Source organism: Acanthochromis polyacanthus, chromosome 4 (genome assembly GCF_021347895.1).
Source record: "Acanthochromis polyacanthus isolate Apoly-LR-REF ecotype Palm Island chromosome 4, KAUST_Apoly_ChrSc, whole genome shotgun sequence".
Lineage (NCBI taxonomy): Eukaryota > Metazoa > Chordata > Actinopteri > Pomacentridae > Acanthochromis > Acanthochromis polyacanthus.
The window spans coordinates 25,044,146-25,062,526 of record NC_067116.1 but is presented as its reverse complement, the minus strand read 5'-3'; the positions used below and the strand labels follow the sequence as shown (position 1 = coordinate 25,062,526).

The window sequence follows — 18,381 nt, the reverse complement described above, 5'->3', positions numbered from 1 at the left end:
TTTTTTTCCTTAAAAGCAGTCAGCATTGTGAAGTAGGTGGGGAAGATTGCAACAGAATGACTCCTCCCTTAATCAGATTCCAGCTATCATTTATACCTGCGCTTCTGCTGCTATGATGAGAGGTCTAGTGTGAAATCAGTCTATTAATATGAACACTGAAGAGACTGTAAGGGTCCAAAATGTACTCGGAAGGAGCTACAGAGCGTAGTGTTGATGGCTCACACTTCTCCATACGAGAGCTCGCATTGCCAAAATGTCTTCCAAATGATGTTGGCTGCCTGACAAAACTAGACTACATTTAAGTATCCTGTTGCATAATCAGGGTCAAGGAAGTCACCTTCTTCAGTAAGCGCTGCTTCATTTCGGACAGTTCCGTTTATGATAACAAAACTTAAACTAAAGTTTAATCCCAGATTCAAAACTTATTTCAGTGAAGTAGGAGTAGGCCTTTTCCATGTCTGGGAAACTGGCTGTAAAATTTTCATGAATGAATGTAGGAATTATCATAGGACTGTATTAGAAACTTGCTTGTAAGAACTTTGGCTTCCCTCATGAGTGCATAATGTCTTCATGAACGGGGGGGAGGCGTCTGAGAATTTGTTCGTATGTGAGGGCAGTCTTGGACCACAGGTAAAAGTGGTCAAAGTTCTGGCTCAGATCTTTTTGGCTACTTTTCCCCGTCCCATAACAGCCCAAATTTAACATGCCACTTATAATCTGATGTCTTTGATTCTGATTTGGGCCACCTTCAAATGTGGTACAAAGTCAGATGCAGAGCAACCGCTGTATGAACAGTCATGTCAGTGATGTGACGTTCACATCACCAGATCAGCATCACAACCCTGTACTAGCCAGACACATCGCACTTGTGGATTGCAAACATGGAGAGTGGCTACAACAGTCAGTGGCGAGACAGACCTCATCAGTAGCTGTGTGAGCACTTCTCTGAAATATTTTTGCACATCAGCCTGTAAATTAAACCATAAAAGCTGATTTCATTGGCCTGTTTCCATCTGTACAATGGCCTGCTGTGTGTGACGTCCTGTTTTTTTGCCTATTCAGGTCAGTTCAGGACTGTGACCAGTTCACACAAGCTGCTGCTTTGCTTTCAGCCCCCTGGTATTGCGCATGCTGGTTCACTGCTACACTGTTGCCATGGCTTACAGGGGCTCTTGAATACAACACAGCCGTCAATAATGTTATTGCACCTGTGCTTCTCCTACTATTCCAAATCTGTTATGAAAAAGATCTTATGTCTTCATTCGCATGCCCCAATCTACCAGAATCCACTACTTAAACACCCATTGTGTGTCACTAGTAACTACAAATTAAGTCCTTCTGATCAAAATGTCAGCCCCATAACATACTGGGTAACGCACAGGAACAACATTGCTTGACAACAAGCAGATGGTCAGTCAGTGTAAATATAGACATATAAAAGCTAGAGGGATAGAGGGATACTGATAGTTTTGGCTGACTAAGTCTTACTAACTTTCACATGGCATCCCCAGAGGAATGACATATTCCGCAATTAATGCTGTGGACGCTGCCAGCGTGGAGCAGCACAATGTGAGGAAACAGGCCACACATGACAGACTGACGCACTTGCAGCCAGGTGGCCATTTAACCCTGAGCTCGAGCCACGCTGGAGCTGTCCAGCTGTAACGGCGACAGAGAGGAAGCTGCTGCTTTCTATCAAAACACAAATGTGGATAAAGACTAAGGGATGGAGCTTACTGATATGGAAAACTATCGAACAGTAATTGGGGCAGCTTCTGCAGGATCCCACAAGACCAGAAACTTTTATTTTTTGGCTAATTGAATTGAAAGTTCACGTACATTTCTCACTGCATCATCTTGACGCTCCGTCTTGAACTAGGGTCCCCATCAAAATGTGTTTTTAGACTATGTCAGTTTTGTGCTTGCAGAGCTAAAAAGAAATGTTTTGGAAAGCAGGGATGCCACTGAAGAGCCCAACATGTCATGAGAATCACTGGCACCCATGTGTTTATCAGTAGACAGCCATGTGCACTGCTGATAAAAGGTGACGCCAACCAAGAAGAGACAATGTCTCAGTGTCTCTGTCTCCCCAACCTCCTGTTTCCTCTTGTCTAGTCCCTTTGAACAAACAGGCCCAAGTCAACCCCCACATTTTGTCATAAACACTGCTCCGTCTTTCCTTTCGCACCATGTTATTCGGTTTTGGTACCTGCACCAAACAAAGGGAAAGAATAAAAGAACAAAGAGCACACTACATATTGACAGAAGGATTCCTGTCAAAGCTGTGGATATTTCCAAAAACATTGTGATGTTAAAGGTCAAAGAGGCCTCTCATCAAGCAGACAGAGCTTATTTGGAATTCACCTTTTACATTTCTGACCTTCTCAGGAATGTCCTCGCAAACTACCTCTTAACCTTCAGCATGAAAGCACTTACACGTTTTCTGTGTGTACACTAGGGCAGATCCCAGCTGTGGGTTGGGAGGTTTGAGGGGACGCTGTGATGTTGGTCGAAGGTTGCAGATGGTTGAACAGCAACGCGATAGAACATAAATCACTGTCACAGCTGAACTCTGCATCACTTCTGCAGTGAGAGATGCTTTTCTGCAGGGACTTCAGCTGATTTGTCTGTCAGGTGACTTTGGCATTTCGGGTTTTGAGCTTAATAGTTTGTTTTTAGCACTAAAAAGCAACAGCTGACAAAAAAGTCTCAAGTCAAGGGTTAATTATTTGCTTGTTCTGGAGCTTTTGACCGTGTCAGATGGAATTACTGTGGATGTTCACATTTTCCACTAGTGTGAGCATTTTTAGGATTTGATTGGCAGTGCTTTTTTTTTTTTTTTTTTTTTAAAAGCCTAAATCTCACATTTTTGCCCCTTGTTGAAGTTTAGGGTCATTGTTGGATCTTGTAGCTAGTGGGATAAAAAAGAAGAGAAAAAGCATCCACAAAAATTGTGGGTCACATTTGCTGTTCCCAGTAATTACCCAGTACCACTTGTAACATCACAGTGAGGCAGAGGAGAGAGAAGAAGATGCCAGAGTAGTCATGAAGCTAGGTTTTGTTGTTCTTACTTGACTTGAAATGGCAAAACAACCTTTGCTGATGAAGGCCACAAGATGTGATTAAAACCTACATAATTGGATTTCCAGTTCTACTTTTGCTGTCCTGATGCTTCAGTAGGCTAACCACATAATAACCACAGCTGGATTCCCAAAATAACATCAAGTAAATCATCAATATTAATTATGCCACTTTGCATGTGGGACACCTCAAAAGGACAAACTCAGTCATGTATTTGAAACAAAACAGGAAGGTGTGTCAGCACTACCAAAGTCTTACCGGAAACTTTGGTCAACCTTGGTTGCTTTAGAAAGGAGGCCAGTGTTTACCTATAGCCTCACCTGACAGACGCCTTCGTAACACGGTTTGATCACACCTCCTTTGTTCTATCTGCTTTTCCAGAGACAAAGATCCCCAGTTGATGGCTGAGTGGAAAAGGAGGGGAGAAATATTCCCTCCAGCCACTTTTTTTTTAACTTCTTGAGCAGTAAATTCTTTCACAGTGACTGAGGAGCTCGCAGTCATGGCCTCAAGCTTATTCAAAGAAGGAGGGAGTTGTTTTAGTCAGTCAGCTGACAAAAGTCAGACAGACCAAAGGTAATCCTCCTTCAAGTCCCTCAGGTGTGTTAAACCCAACACGGGATTAGCACAAGCTTCCTCTGTGCCAAAAGCAGTGGCAGCTTTTTTTTTTTTTCCATTTCTGATTAACGGTCTTATTTTTTTACCATTTTAACTCCGCAGCCGTTTGGCTCACCTTGACTTTCCAGAATAAACTGCAACAAAAGGTGAAAAGAAGCTGTTGAGCAGGAAATTGTTGTTGTGTGTGGGGGTGGAGGGACAGGTGTGGTTAAATTGTGTAATTTTGCATGCCGGGGACAAAAATTTCACAACTCTGTGTCCATTTCCCGGCCCAGAGGTGCTCATTTATCGAAAACTGTAAAGTTGCATCGCTTGTGGAAACATATCTGTCAGCTTCTGTAATTATTAACCTCTATTATCCTTATCTTCATACTTGGACTTGGCGAACAATACCGATCTTGTGAATAAGACCTGCTGTCTGACTCATTCTGTTATCCTCTCAGCAAACGTTTAACTTAATCAAACATAAAAAAAATGCAGTGGGCGTTTCGTCACAAAGGATCAATCAAAACCAATTCAATGCGATCGTTATTAAATTAAATTTTAAACCATGATTATGTTGCCTCTTGTTGTTTCAGTAGATTAAACAATTTATTGAGCTCTAGTATTTTGTCATAGTTGATAATTCTCTGTCGGTTCATCACTGCAAGCAATATTTTTCATATACATAGCTATATGTTCCATTGTTAAAATGAAAATTTTGCTCAGTGCATCGTTAATGTTGCCGTTGTTGCTGCAGACACTAACTTGAAGCCTGTTTTTCAGCAGAATCAACTTATACAAGATGAAGCATAAATTAGACATGAAAATCAACAGAACTGCAGTAACATATATTAACACTAATCACATTATAGTGAGTCACATGTTTTCTCGCTGGCTGAAGCTTCTGTCAAGCCTCACTGATAAATGTTGTCCTTTCATCCCAGTGCGAGATAAGATACTGTGATGTCCGTCACCACTTCGCACCTCTCCAGAACTTGCAGAGACCAAATCCACAGAGAGGAGGGGGGAAAAAGAAAAATCTAAACGGGAAAAAACACGGCCAGTAGGCAACAGGATGCACATGGCCCTGAGAAGGATGACTGGTTGGATCCAGGAAATGGAGAGAGAAGGAGAGGAAGGAGAGATTTTGGATCGCAGCTGCGTTTCGGATTGAAAAATTCCTGTTTTGAAGTGCGGAGACACATTTTGTTGTTCTTTCCCCACGCCATAAAGAGGCGGAAGGGCACAGTTTGCCACAGCAAGGGTCAAGTGCAGTTGTGGCGGTGACAGCTATGCAATCAGCATTTCAGCGAACACAGCCCTTATTTTGTTTTCATCTTGGAGAGATATTTAAAGTGATGGTCAACTCAAATTTTCTTCTTATTAAACCTTGTTTTGCATCCATAAATGATAAGAAAACATGCCATCTCTTGGTGCATGAGTAGCATCTTTGTGATTCCTGGGATTGTATCACTTATGAGGCAACATTTTTGACATTCGGTAGCTATCGGTGAGATTTGGAAGTCATGTTGGAGGAATACGTGCAACAGAAGCAAGCTTCCACGTGGACCGTTTCAAACGGCGGATCATGGAATATCGATGTCACTTTTATAGCTTGTTAAGCAAATAAAATCCTTAGTCACATAATGACTGTGAAAGGCCAGAGAGCTGATAAGAACTGTGCAGTTTGCTCTGACGACTCATTAACACTGGACTTCCTGTTGATGTATCAGTGGCGTGCAGGAAAATGATATTATGACCCTTTAGCCGATCATTTAACACAAGGTTTATAAGCCTGAGGAATTCATTCCACTTGCTCAAATTTCTATTGCCATCTTTTATGAGTTGTTGAAAATGTCTTCCATATTGTGTCATTTATATGTGTCAAACATTTCACATACCTTTTGATTTAAAATGGTTTGTTCACATTTACCTTCACTGAAAGCTCTTTATTGAATTGGGGCCACCAGAATGCAAAAAAAACAACAAAAAAAAACGGAAAATCAAATCAAGTTAACAAATGGGTAGCCTTCGTTATATTTCCAGTTACAAGTAAAGTGTTAAAAAAATGTTGCTCGACTGAACATCCAAAGCACACTGAGCAACATCGTCATTCTTCTTCATTCATATTTCTGTTCTGTTTTTGTCTTCACCATCAGCTGCTATATATCTATATTTCCATACATATATAGTTCAACACAATGCAGCAAGTATCGGTAGGAGTATAACCAGCAGTGAAAATGGCAGCAGACAGTGAAAAATTACAGTAAAAGGAGAAAATGTTAGCATAAGTTGTAAAAGCAGATAATAGTAGTAAACAGTCACAGGCGCTGTTGTTTTATTGCCTTTGTGACGTGAGTTTGATATACGATATCTTGGGCAATCTAATAAAGTGACATTAGTGGAAACTGAACCTTGCCAAATGATTTTTTTTCTGGTTCTTCAAAGGCCTTTTTAAGCACTGGTTCACTGAATAAAAAGACTGAAGGTTGTTCTATTTTGCTTTGGTATGCTCAACTTGTCTTCTTCGTATTCCAATCTTATGGCATTCTGTTAGGGCTGTACAGTGGCTGGTGGTTAGCCTCACAGCTAGAAGATCCCCGGTTTGCATCCTGCCCTGGGATCTCTCTGTGTGGAGTTGGCATGTTCTTCTTGTTTGTGTGTGAGATTTCTCCAGCTTCCTAAACACGATTTAAATGTGGGAGTTATATATAAAAAGTCACTTATTGTACAGTCATCGTGAATGAGAAAAATCAGCTCTAAACCTGTACTCTGTACCAGGCTGTAAACTTGTTTATTTCTTCTATAAATTTGGTCATTTTAACATGCGGGTTTATGGAGACTGACTTACCTTTCGAGTCAGCCTCATTTAAAGGAGTTGCGGGTTTTTTTGCAATCGTTTGTTGGTCTCATTTTTCTGCTCCTTGATTGTGAGTCACTGCAGTTAGATATGATCGCTGGGCTAAACATAGACATGAATGTCATTGTTTTTTTGTCAGCAACACAGACAGAAGATTTGGTGTGATTAGCATTATTATTAATATGATTAATTAGGCTATTTATTTGAAGTATTGTGTGACAGGACGTCCGGGTGAACGCCTGACTCTCATCTAATGGACTTTTCAAAGGGTACATCACCCAAATTACTATTCAATAAAGTAAGCGAAAACAATAAAAACGGAATAAAAACCCGTAGGATAAACAAATTCCACACAGGCTAGTAGCTAAAACTTGACAACATGCGTCTAGATCAGTAGTTCTCAAATATTTTTGTGACAAAGCACAGCATTTATTTTATATTTTCATGGAACATCTTTACATATTATTGTAGCTGCACTGTAAAAAAAAATGAAAAAAGTGCAAAAATATCACTACAATCACAAACACAGACCCAGTTTTTGCATGAATAATGTGAAATAAAATATCAGTGAATTTAAAAAAAATAAATGAATGGAATTTTTAAACATAAAACGATGGTTGACATACATTCACACATTGATTTTTATTGTTTAAATACAAACATCAGTACTGTTAAAATCAAGTTTATTTGTGTAAATGTATTTCTAAAATTAGATATTTTGCACTGATGTCTTTGTTTAATGGGTTATTTGCACATTTTTAAACATAAATGTTGAATAGATGTGTTTTCATTATGATGCACATTTATCAGGCGTGAACTAACCGTGACGTCACCCGTTGGTTTCAAGGCAGAGAAAATGAAGCCCGGATTTTGCTACTTCCTGGTCGCCGTTTTGGATTTTTTGGAGCCAGTGACGTAAAAAGCGTCATCAAACAGACTGGACCTGAGAGCAACTCGGGACAGGATTGGCTGAGGACTCTCTTATCCCGCCCACATTTTACCGCAGAGGCTTCTGTTGCTGTCTATCAAGTATAGCCACGCCCCCTGGCTCCGCCAACTTTAACGATTTATTTTTTAAAATTCAGTATTGATTTATTTTAAGATTGGCCACCTGATCTCTCATTTTGACCATGAAAACTAATGGGAAAAAATCCTGAGCTGTAGAAAATCAGTCTATCAAATTTTATTTTCTCCAAAAATGAATTGGGGTCTATGGAGAAAAAGCTTTTTGGAGCCAACCCTAGCGGACCGTGTGATATTGCAAGTTTTTGACACTTCCGGGTGGGCTTCAAATTTGGAGCCAGATGCTAGTCCGTCTTTATATACAGTCTATGGCATTTATGAGATTTTTAAAATCCCGAATTTTACAGTATCTATACTTTTTTTTTTTTTTTTTACATTGAATCAAATTACATAAGACTAATTCCAAGACACACTATTTGAGAACCATTGCAATTACCACTGTAATATAATGTGAAACAGAAAGTGGTGTTTGCCTACAGCACTGCATCCTGCATTTTATATTCATTTTCCTCCGAAATATCTCGAAAATATTGCAGTTTCCAGGTTAAAATATAGATTTCCGTGCTGGGCTCAGCCCCCTCAGCTTCACATCCTCTCAGCGCCTCTGATCCACGTGTGTGGTTTGTGCACTACGTAGCAGCGACTGCGCCTTTAAAAGCGGACCTCAGTCCTCAGCAGCGCAGATTGCAGAGCGCACATCTGCCCTGTAGCGCGCACTCCTCCTCTACTTTCTCACCGTACTTGTTGGCTCGAGATTGTTTCGATGGAAAGGATTATTTTACCACTTTGTCCTAAATCCGAAGAGACATAAAAGTCAAGTTATTCCACTTTTTTTTTTTTCTGGTCTCGATAATCAGCGCTCCTGGTTTCTCAACTTCAATCACTGATCGGCTCAAACAAAAGAGAAAATGTAAGTGGCATATTTTAATTGATCTTCAAACTGGCATTTTAGTAAACGGAGGAAATGATACAATGATAATTCTTACTATATCAAGTGGCCATTTATTCTGTTAGTGTTTCAGGCTGTGATTGCAGAAAAGTCAACTGAATTTACATTGACAACAAGTGCATTTGTGCCTAATTTAAAGACCGAATTTTGTGCCTGTCGGTTGGTTTAACCTGCTTCCAGTACTGATCACTTTGTTGGTGGTAATTGAGGGAGAAGGGGGAAAAAATAAGAAGAAGTTTTTAAAAAAAACTCTCCCAGGGGCCCACATGGGAGTGTCTGCTCAGTGGTCGTGAATTCAACGAGCCCTGGCATGACATGATGGAAATGTGAGAATCTGTACATTCCACGTGTTCCTCCAAGAACAGTACTGATGCAGGTTGAATAATAGCTGAAACCTTTTTTTAACATGTTTCCGCTGAATATAATTTGTTTTCGAGTAAATTAAAATCATAAAGCCACCACAATACAATTGGAGGAAATACTAGCATTTTACATTCACTGCTCTGTGTAACAGGTTCTGTTGCCAAAGAACTAGTTAATGAGGCATTACAGTCGTTTCTGAGGCTGTTCTTTGTTTATGCTGTGTACACATATAACAGAAAATGTACTTGTAGATTAGATGAACCGACAGAAATCTATTATGATGACAGTCTTTCCTTCTGGTTTTACTGGTTCTCCCACAAACAGCAAATATCCTTATGTGGGTAATTTAAACATACTGTTGAACCTCTAAGGAATCATTTTTGACTTCTGTGAATTTCTTCCTCTATATTTTCCAACTTATTTAGTAAACATTGTAATGGAAAAACTTAAACTTTACGGATTCATTAGTGAGGTTGTTTTTAATCTTAGACCTATCACAATTATAATACCTGTGGTTCAAACATTAACAAGTCAAGGCCTTTCAACTGTAATTAAGTTTTACTGTTTGATATTTTCAATGACCCGGAGGGATTCTCAGTGTTCACTACATGGGTGTAATCTGCAGACTGTGGTGTAAATGCAATTTAACATGTAGCTTTCCCTCTATTAAACGACATTAGATCATTTTGCCCTGCCCGACTGACATCTGTGATCTTCGTCTTCCCGCAGAATGAGCAACAGAGATCGCTGGAGGGTGTATAAGAGGGCGAGCGTCATGTTTTTCCTGGCTGGGGTGGCGCTGACTGTTGTGCAAAGAGGCAGCATCAGTATGGGGGCTCCCTTTGAACTGGAGAGGCAGGCTCGCATGCATGGCTCTCAGGGAGCTGAGCCCGGAGCTGCTCTGGAAAAGAACACCGACTCGTACCTGAGGATGAAAGGCTTCTGGAAGACTGGCAGACACCACCCGCCCCCTAAAGCTCGGACCAACACAGAGCAGCCTGGAACCAGCGACGACAGCAGCCCCAGAACCTGGGATGTGACCAGCTCCAACTGCAGCGCCAACCACAACCTCTCGAGCCAGGAGTGGTTCAAGGGGCTGGAGGACAATTTCAAGCAGTTTTTGCTTTATCGCCACTGCCGGTATTTTCCTATGACACTCAACCACCCAGAGAAGTGCACGGGGGAGATCTATTTGCTCATGGTAATTAAATCGGTGGCTACCCAGCATGACCGCAGGGAGGTCATTCGGAAAACCTGGGGCAAAGAGCAGGTGGTGGATGGCAAGAGGATAAAGACCCTCTTCCTTCTCGGTAAGTCCTCCAATGAGGCGGAAAAAGCGAACCATCAGAGACTTGTGGAGTATGAAGACTACATCTATGGGGATATTCTCCAGTGGGACTTCTTAGATAGCTTCTTCAACCTGACGCTCAAGGAGACCCACTTCCTCAAGTGGTTCCACACTTACTGCCCCAACGTGCAGTACGTCTTCAAGGGGGATGATGACGTGTTCGTCAGTGTGGACAACATCTTTGAGTTCCTAGATAGTAGCAAACACAATAAGAACCTGTTTGTGGGGGATGTGATTTTCAAAGCTAGGCCCATTCGTAGAAAGGAAAACAAATACTACATCCCCCAGGCTATGTACAATAAGACGCTTTACCCTCCATACGCAGGGGGAGGGGGTTTCCTGATGGATGGGACCCTGGCGAGGAGGCTTTACTGGGCTGCAGACACCCTGGAGCTCTACCCTATTGACGACGTTTTCTTGGGCATGTGTCTTGAGGTGCTCCAGGTGACTCCTGTGAAACACAATGCCTTTAAGACGTTTGGCTTGGTGAAAAATAAGAACAGTAAGTTGAACCGAGAACCTTGTTTCTTTAAGAGCATGATTGTGGTGCACAAGCTGCTCCCGTCGGACCTCATGCACATGTGGAATCTGGTCAACAGCGACCTGGTATGCTCGAAGAAAGTGGAGCTCCTATAGCTTGACGAGAACACCGAGATAAGGCCGGCACCAAGTGGCTGAGCTTTACCTCGGTGGATGCCAATAGGAAGTACAGCACATTACATGAGAGGCAGACTTCCCCATCTCTCCTTTATGTGGAGAGGTGCCAGGATAATATTTGAATCTGCTTTTTCTGAACATTTATGCAATTTTCGGAGGACCTTCTTCTAAAGTCTAGTAAATTATGTAAAGATTTTTTTAGGGGTTGACACAGAATTACGTATTTATATTAGCTTTTTGAAGGACTCACACTGTCAGCGTGCAGATTCAGTGACGACAACCTGGTGGAGCTGATGCATTGATCGAGATGTCAACTAAGGAGGACAATTACTTGTTCTACACTTCAAGGCATCTTATTCTGCATAATAGTCTAATGTGATGCAAATCTTTGAAAAGGGTCCTCCCATTCTCTGTGGCCAGCACCGATTCTTCCTCTTCCTTCTGCTTTTGTACGGCTGAGAATCAGGAACCAAGATCCTCGTGGCGGGGACCTGTCACTAAATCACCAATGATAGTGAGTCCATGAATGTGAATACACTTTGAATATTTAAGGTAAAATTCATTACCAGGACAGGTGATTAAAAAATCATAAATTAGTTTTATCTGCTGTAACATATTGTGCTTTTAGATGAATCAGAGGGAAATAATATTTGGTTTAGATTGATATTGAAAATGTAAGAGCAGTTAGTATTAGCGAGTGCCCCAGAAGCTTTGGTTTGAAAGCCACTGCACTTGGACCAGTATGCTGCAATGGCTTCAAATGGCTTCAAAGTTGGAGAAAGACACAACTCTCTCTACCTCAGTGATTCGGGCAGAAAATCCTAATTTTATCATTGGTCACCATTCGAACTACAACATTGCGTGTTTTATATATGCAGTACATTTTCCTAAAGTAAGATTTAAATCACCATTTCTGTGTTGTAGAGGTTCTTGCATTCATTGTTTTGAAATGTGTCTGATTTGATCCGGATGTCTACTGCATATACACTACTGGAAAAAGCACAAAAAAAAAACCACTTGTTATGCATATGCTGTCCATAAGTTTGAATGTGCTGATATACTTGACATGGATTTGGTAGAGGGTTTAAAATGACACTGTGAACTAAAACTATTGCTGGTACGAGAATATGACATGCTAATTTAACCGTCCCCCACTAAAAAGGGGGCAAATTTGGGGTTCTTACATTTAATTTAAAGCAACAGATGAACATATTAATGGAACGCTAAATGATTATAAATCTGAACGCTGTGGGTGTAGTGTGCGATGATTATGTGTAGATGGTGTAAATATATGTAAAAATCAACATGTACATAGAATGTTATTTGTAAATAAACGCCTTGGCAATACAGTTGTCTTTGAAGAATCTGTCCTAGATGGGCTGCTTTTGTCTTGCCTTATCGGCGTCGAACATCTATGTGAAAATCTGCATCAGGTCACCCAACAATAGTGTCCTGTGTTGACATGTGAGTATCAGTTATGCAACTGAACAATGAAGTGAACATACATGTCCAAACAAACACTCAACTAAAAGTGATGTCTTAGTTGATATCAGTATTTTTCTCAATAATAGCGTCTTCCCCTGATAAGTTATTAACAAAGTGTCATTTCCATTATTCTTACACTATTTAAATATGACAGAGAGTTATTACAGCTACTAGAGAACATTTATTGTATGAGCCCAAAATCTGAGAAAGAATCTTAAAGACCAACAAAACAACCATGTAATTTTCCCACTTCGGCGTAACTTTGCCCACCCACTGTCTATTTTGTATTTGTTTTCAGAAAGTGACTGCAAATACTCCTGACTTGGTGTGACATTTCACACTGTTTATGTTAAGTGTCCCCGTCAAATATTGCGTGTCTTTTCACCAAGTAGAGCTGCTGAGACTGATACCGCACTTTAACAGTGAATGTATGAAGCTTTGAGTTGGCCCAAAAACACAAAGAGGGCATCGCGAAACAAAAGAAATACCTTCCTCTTGTTCTTCACGATCTGTCTCTGAACAAAGACAAGAGAGACGCACAGAAACTGGATCGTCTCTATATTGTGTTTCATGATGGTACACTCGCCGACATAGAAGCGCAGCTTAAGGTTTATCTCTTTCAGCTGTTCCCTTTGTTAGGCACAATGTAGAAGTGATATGAAGTCAAATCTATGAAGAAAAGGAAAATCCATTGTTGGACTGTTGTATCATTTGTCAGTGTGGTTTATTCAGCATGACCTGGCAAAGAATGTACCATCATTTACTGCAAATGGTTCTATTCAAGTCTAACACTGCCTAGACCATCTAACAGAACAGAAGAAGAGATCGCAGCAATAGGAAGAAAGTACATCCTAATGAAGATCTCTTTTTTGCAGTTTTAAGCACCTTGATTTCCACTGTTGTATGTGAGCTGGGATTGGAGGTCAGATACCGCTGATATGAGGGCGCTAATGGGGAATGACAAGTGAGTTAAATCTCCACGTTCAAAGAAACACAAGCTACAAGAAGATGTTACTGTGTGAAAAAGCACTGAATCTTACTTTCACGCTAAAACTGCACATCCACCTGGAGAGTTCAGTCCAGTGTAGTTAAGCTCATAGCAGCGGATGCGGCGCTGAGGTGTAATCAATGATTTTTAACTCAGCCTTTTTAGTGAAAAAATTTAATTTACTTGGAATTTAGGCTGATGAGACTAAGAAGCAGTGCTGTTATTGTTCGTGGGATCAGGGAAAGCCATGAACCTCATATCTTAGTGGTTTTAGAATACAATCTGGTGCACTTCTCAAATACTTTTGCCTGTGTTGCTTTTTCACCACACTAGAGGCATAGCTCTGAGAACTGGATTACCAGCATGTCAGTCCATGACTTTGAACGAAAAATAATTCTACAATTTATTGCGTGGAATGCTATCCCATGGTAATATACAAATTGTGGTGCCACCAGGATCTCTTGGGATAACTTGTGGTCCTGTTTGCCTTTAACATTTCTTTTTGACCCAATGACTGCAAAACTAATGCAAACATTTCAACCAAATGAAATGAGCTTTAAAAAAATATCGCCAAAATGAAAGCTGAAAAGAGATCATGTTGCAACATTGTAAAAGCTGCTTTGCATGCCATTTCAACTGGTTTCATGCCACAAGATTGTGCCACAAACCTGCTGACAACCTCAGGGTTCATGAAATGCTGCCAGAGCGACTTTCCCCTCAGGCTGAACTGTACTTTGTATTTAGTGCTTATTTGCAAAGAGTAACATGCAAACAGAATAAACTAAGATGGCAAACATGACAAGCGTTGTCTCATCAACATATCATGAGCATGATAGTTTTTTAAAGCAGCATGTAAAGCAGCCTAGCAGAACCACCGATATAGACGTCTCATAATTTATCTCATAAAAATATTGGTTTCTTATCCTTTCACATACAGGAACTGCTAAGTTGATATTTTATTCATTAGTCTTCATAGCTCAAATCATGAAAAAAAAATTACACAAATATTTCTGAGTTATACATATTTATTATTGTTTTGGTGTGTATTTGGGATGAAAATAAATGTACAAATCATTCACTGTCTATAGTTCAATTGGCATTCACTGAACTTTAAGCACTTCCCATTGTGTGTACATAAAGATGCACTAACTTTTATGGTGGGAAGTCATACTGTTAATGGCCATCGCTCAAATGTGTACTGTGTATGGAGGTACAGGGAGTGGTGACCCAATAAAAAAAGAACAAATGATTCTCACCTACCTCCTTAAAGCTGTCATTGTCAAAGCTCAAAGTAGAGAGGAGCCTAAAACCCAAAGACAAAAGATGAAAGGAGGTCCATGGTCAGGAGATCGCAAACAGTCTGTGCTCTGCCTTCACACAGCAGATGAACTTTTAACACTCATTCTGACTTTTCCCAGCCAAAGGGCCAAGAATGAAAAACACTGGCTTTGTGGCTGGGAGAATGGACTTATCAACCGTTAGCCAAATTGTACTATAATCTAGTGTAAATTTCCCACTGCAGTGATGATATTTGGCTGTATGCAAGTACACAGCTGGCCTTCTAGCCTGCCTACAGACCAGGAGCTTCATATTTGCCGACACTAATTGGAGGAAGCTTTTGATGTCAGTGCGGTCAGCAGGTCGGCTGGATGGAGACGTAAGCTTTCACACTAGCTCTCTATTTTCTTCAAAGGCCTCTGGCGCAGCATCATTGGCTTGGTTAAAGATAGTAACGTCATTGTTTTGGCTAAAATTAAACATAATATTCCTCATCCTAGAGGCTTCTGACAGGCCTCTCTCTTCTTCCAAATCATGTACTGTATACTGTGGTTCCCATTACTGCTAACTACTTAACTAAGAATGAAGCTCTTACACTTTAGAGTGTGATTTTACACCCCAAAATACAGAACAGTTCATTGAATGGACTGCACAAATGTCAAAGTAAGTTTGAAGACATGGAATTTACTAGAACCTGAGACTGAATTTTTGAGGCCACTGTTTTTTTTTTTCTTTAAACTTTCCAGGCAGCAAACTAGCATCTAACTGTGAAGACACCATCTGACTCAGCCTCACCTTCTGCTCAGCTGTGATAAGTACTCTACAGAAACTGAAATAACTCATATCAATTAATGACAGCAGCATGCCCACTGTACAGTATAATGTTGAACAACAAACTTAATATTACCACCATGCTATGAATTAAAAAATACTAGACACATATGTTGCCAAGACTTAGCAGAGAAGGCCAATACCACTGTGATGTTTGGATGTGAGTAATGAAGCTGCAGCCAGTAGCCACTTAGCTTAGCATAAAGCCAAGGTTCCTCCTAGCTTAGCATTAAGCTAAAACCCCCTTTATTGCACCTGTACAGCTCAGTATTTAACTTTACCAGAAGCTAAGTTAGTTTTTTTCCATATGTTTTTAATTTTCTGAGCTATCTAGCCGCATATTTACCTCACAGACATGCGAATGGAAGCAATACTTTTATCTCTCAGCAAGAAAGCAAATCAATCAGAAAACTGTCACAAAAGTCCAAAACAAAATTGCTGAACAATACTATTAAGCATCTTAGGAGAAGTTGACAAAATATAACACAATACATCAAGGCTGCCAACTTGTGACCAGACCTTAGAGTGAGATTTGGTTTGTGTGGGATGCTGACAGGGGGTCTGGGGCCCTCCCCCAGAATATTTTGAAAATTATTGATCCTATTTCCTGTTTTCTGGTGTAAGACCATTTTGCCTGTTAAACTCTTATTATAGAGATAACATTAAGGGATAAAAAATACTGAGCAAAAAAAAAAGCATAATAAAACAGAGCAAGGACAGGCAGTACTGAAAATGGTTCTTCATGTAAAATATGGATGAAAGCTCTGTGGCTGGATGTGCACAACACATTTTCGTATTTTCCACAAATATATGCATTATTGAAATAACTCCAGCAACCACTTTGTAATATTTGTCTTGGAGGATTTTAATGCACACACTCAACAGCTTCAACTTGACTACATCAGCCAACTCAACAATAAAAAGTGCTAAAGCAAAAAAAAAAAAGCATATCTTCATAACTTAAATTATCCATACACTGAACAGAATTACAATCAGACACTAAACTCTGTCCCACAGGAGCAGGATGACAAGGACTAAAATCAGGACTAAACCAGGTCTGACTGGACCTCACAGGAGCAAAGTCCATCCATCCATTCTCTATACACCACTTTATCCTCACTAGGGTTGCAGGGGGTGCTGGAGCCTATCCCAGCTGATTCGGGCGAAGGCAGGGGACACCCTGGACAGGTTACCAGTCTGTCACAGGGCTGCATATACAGACAGACAATCACAGTCGCATTCACACCTACAGGCAATTTAGAGTAGTCAATTAACCTCAGCATATTTTTGGACTGTGGGAGGAAGCCGGAGTACCCGGAGAAAACCCACGCATGCTCAGGGAGAACATGCAAACTCCATGGAACCCAGGCCGAGTGAGTGTATAACTTATTATCTAGGCCCAAAAATAAATAATAAAGACTATAAACTGAGAATAAATGACACAACTGTAAAGAGGAACAGGAAAAGAACAGGGAAAAATTAACTTGTGAGCCATGTTGTACTCCCTGGTGGCCTTTATTGAAGCCTTGATTATCACTGGGGTGGGTTCATATTTATGGCATGGCTCCAAACCAGCCATTTTAATAGTCATAATAGTGTTCCCTCTAGAGCAGGGCTCCAGACTAACTTTTTTTCCTAGGAGCACAGTGGCCCCTTACTGTAATTTAGGGGCGCACACTGAAATCAACTTGCAAAGTAAATATTCACATTTGGCACAACATAACAAGAAAAGCACTCAGAGAGCACAGTAGAGGCTGCTCAACTGACGGATCATTTCCAACGGATGAAATATTTAATAAAAAATGACCTTGTGCTGCAGTGGCGTAGTGGTTAGCACTTTCGCTTTGCAGCAAGAAGACCCTTGGTTCAAATCACGGCCTGGGTCTGGGATCTTTCTGCATGGAGTTTGCATGTTCTCCCTGTGCATGCGTGGGTTTTCTCCGGGTACTCCGGCTTCCTACCACAGTCCAAAAACATGCTGAGGTTAATTGATGACTCTAAATTGCCCGTAGGTGTGAATGTGAGTGTGATTGTTTGTCTGTATATGTAGCCCTGCAACAGACTGGCGACCTGTCCAGGGTATCCCCTGCCTTTGCCTGAGTCAGCTGGGATAGGCTCCAGCCCCCTGCGACACTAGTGAGGATAAAGCGGTGTATAGAGAGAGAATGGACCTTGTGCTGAGCACAGGCATGTATTATCCATGTGCACGTCATATATTTATACCAAATCACATGTAAATTACCCTTATAAAGGTCTGTTGATCAGTTCATCAATTTTGACAAGCCTTTGTTTTGCTAGTGTTAAGAAAAAATGATGTCAATCATTTATTTAGAGATGTTGAACATTGAATGGGGTCAAATTGACTAAAAGATAATTGGAGGGTTAAATAGTCGAACAGTAAATTCTATTTGAACCTGAACAGAGCATGCGTACATGTGTAACTTCCTAAACGTATGTGAACCAAAAATGAATGATCTTGCCACTGGTGCTCAAATTCTGCATATACATGTTAACATCACAGTAAGACTCCCTGCTATTCCACAATTGTACACTACAAACAATTAACAGTTCAGATCTACTGCTCTTCAGACATGAGCTTCCTGATCCTATGTAATCTATGAGCCTGGACTTGACCAAAGTGTTTGTGTAAGAGTGTAACAGCATGCACTGTAGTCCGACATTGATGGAACTAAGTGCAGTGGGTTAACCATTACGAACATCCAGGAAACGTATAGACGATTCATTTCTACTCATACATCCACTCAGCAGAAGGACAGTGCTGTCCAAGATTTCCCATATCACACTCGAATAAAACCCGTGCCATTGTGCCTTCACAGCACATCTGTGCTATAGTACACCCTGCACATGACAATGACAAAGATCCTCTGTGAACGGGGACTCTGAGCAGTACGCTCCCA

At 40.7% G+C, this 18,381-nt stretch overlaps 1 protein-coding gene across 1 annotated transcript; it reads left to right on the top strand.

The window, feature by feature from the left end:
* Positions 1-8,241: 8,241 nt before the first annotated feature.
* Positions 8,242-12,228, top strand: b3gnt7 (UDP-GlcNAc:betaGal beta-1,3-N-acetylglucosaminyltransferase 7). Its single transcript, XM_022193499.2, has 2 exons — positions 8,242-8,474; positions 9,606-12,228. The coding sequence occupies exon 2, from the start codon at positions 9,607-9,609 to the stop codon at positions 10,858-10,860; it is 1,254 nt and encodes a 417-aa protein (XP_022049191.1). The 5' UTR covers positions 8,242-8,474; position 9,606; the 3' UTR covers positions 10,861-12,228.
* The last annotated feature ends 6,153 nt before the right edge of the window (positions 12,229-18,381 follow it).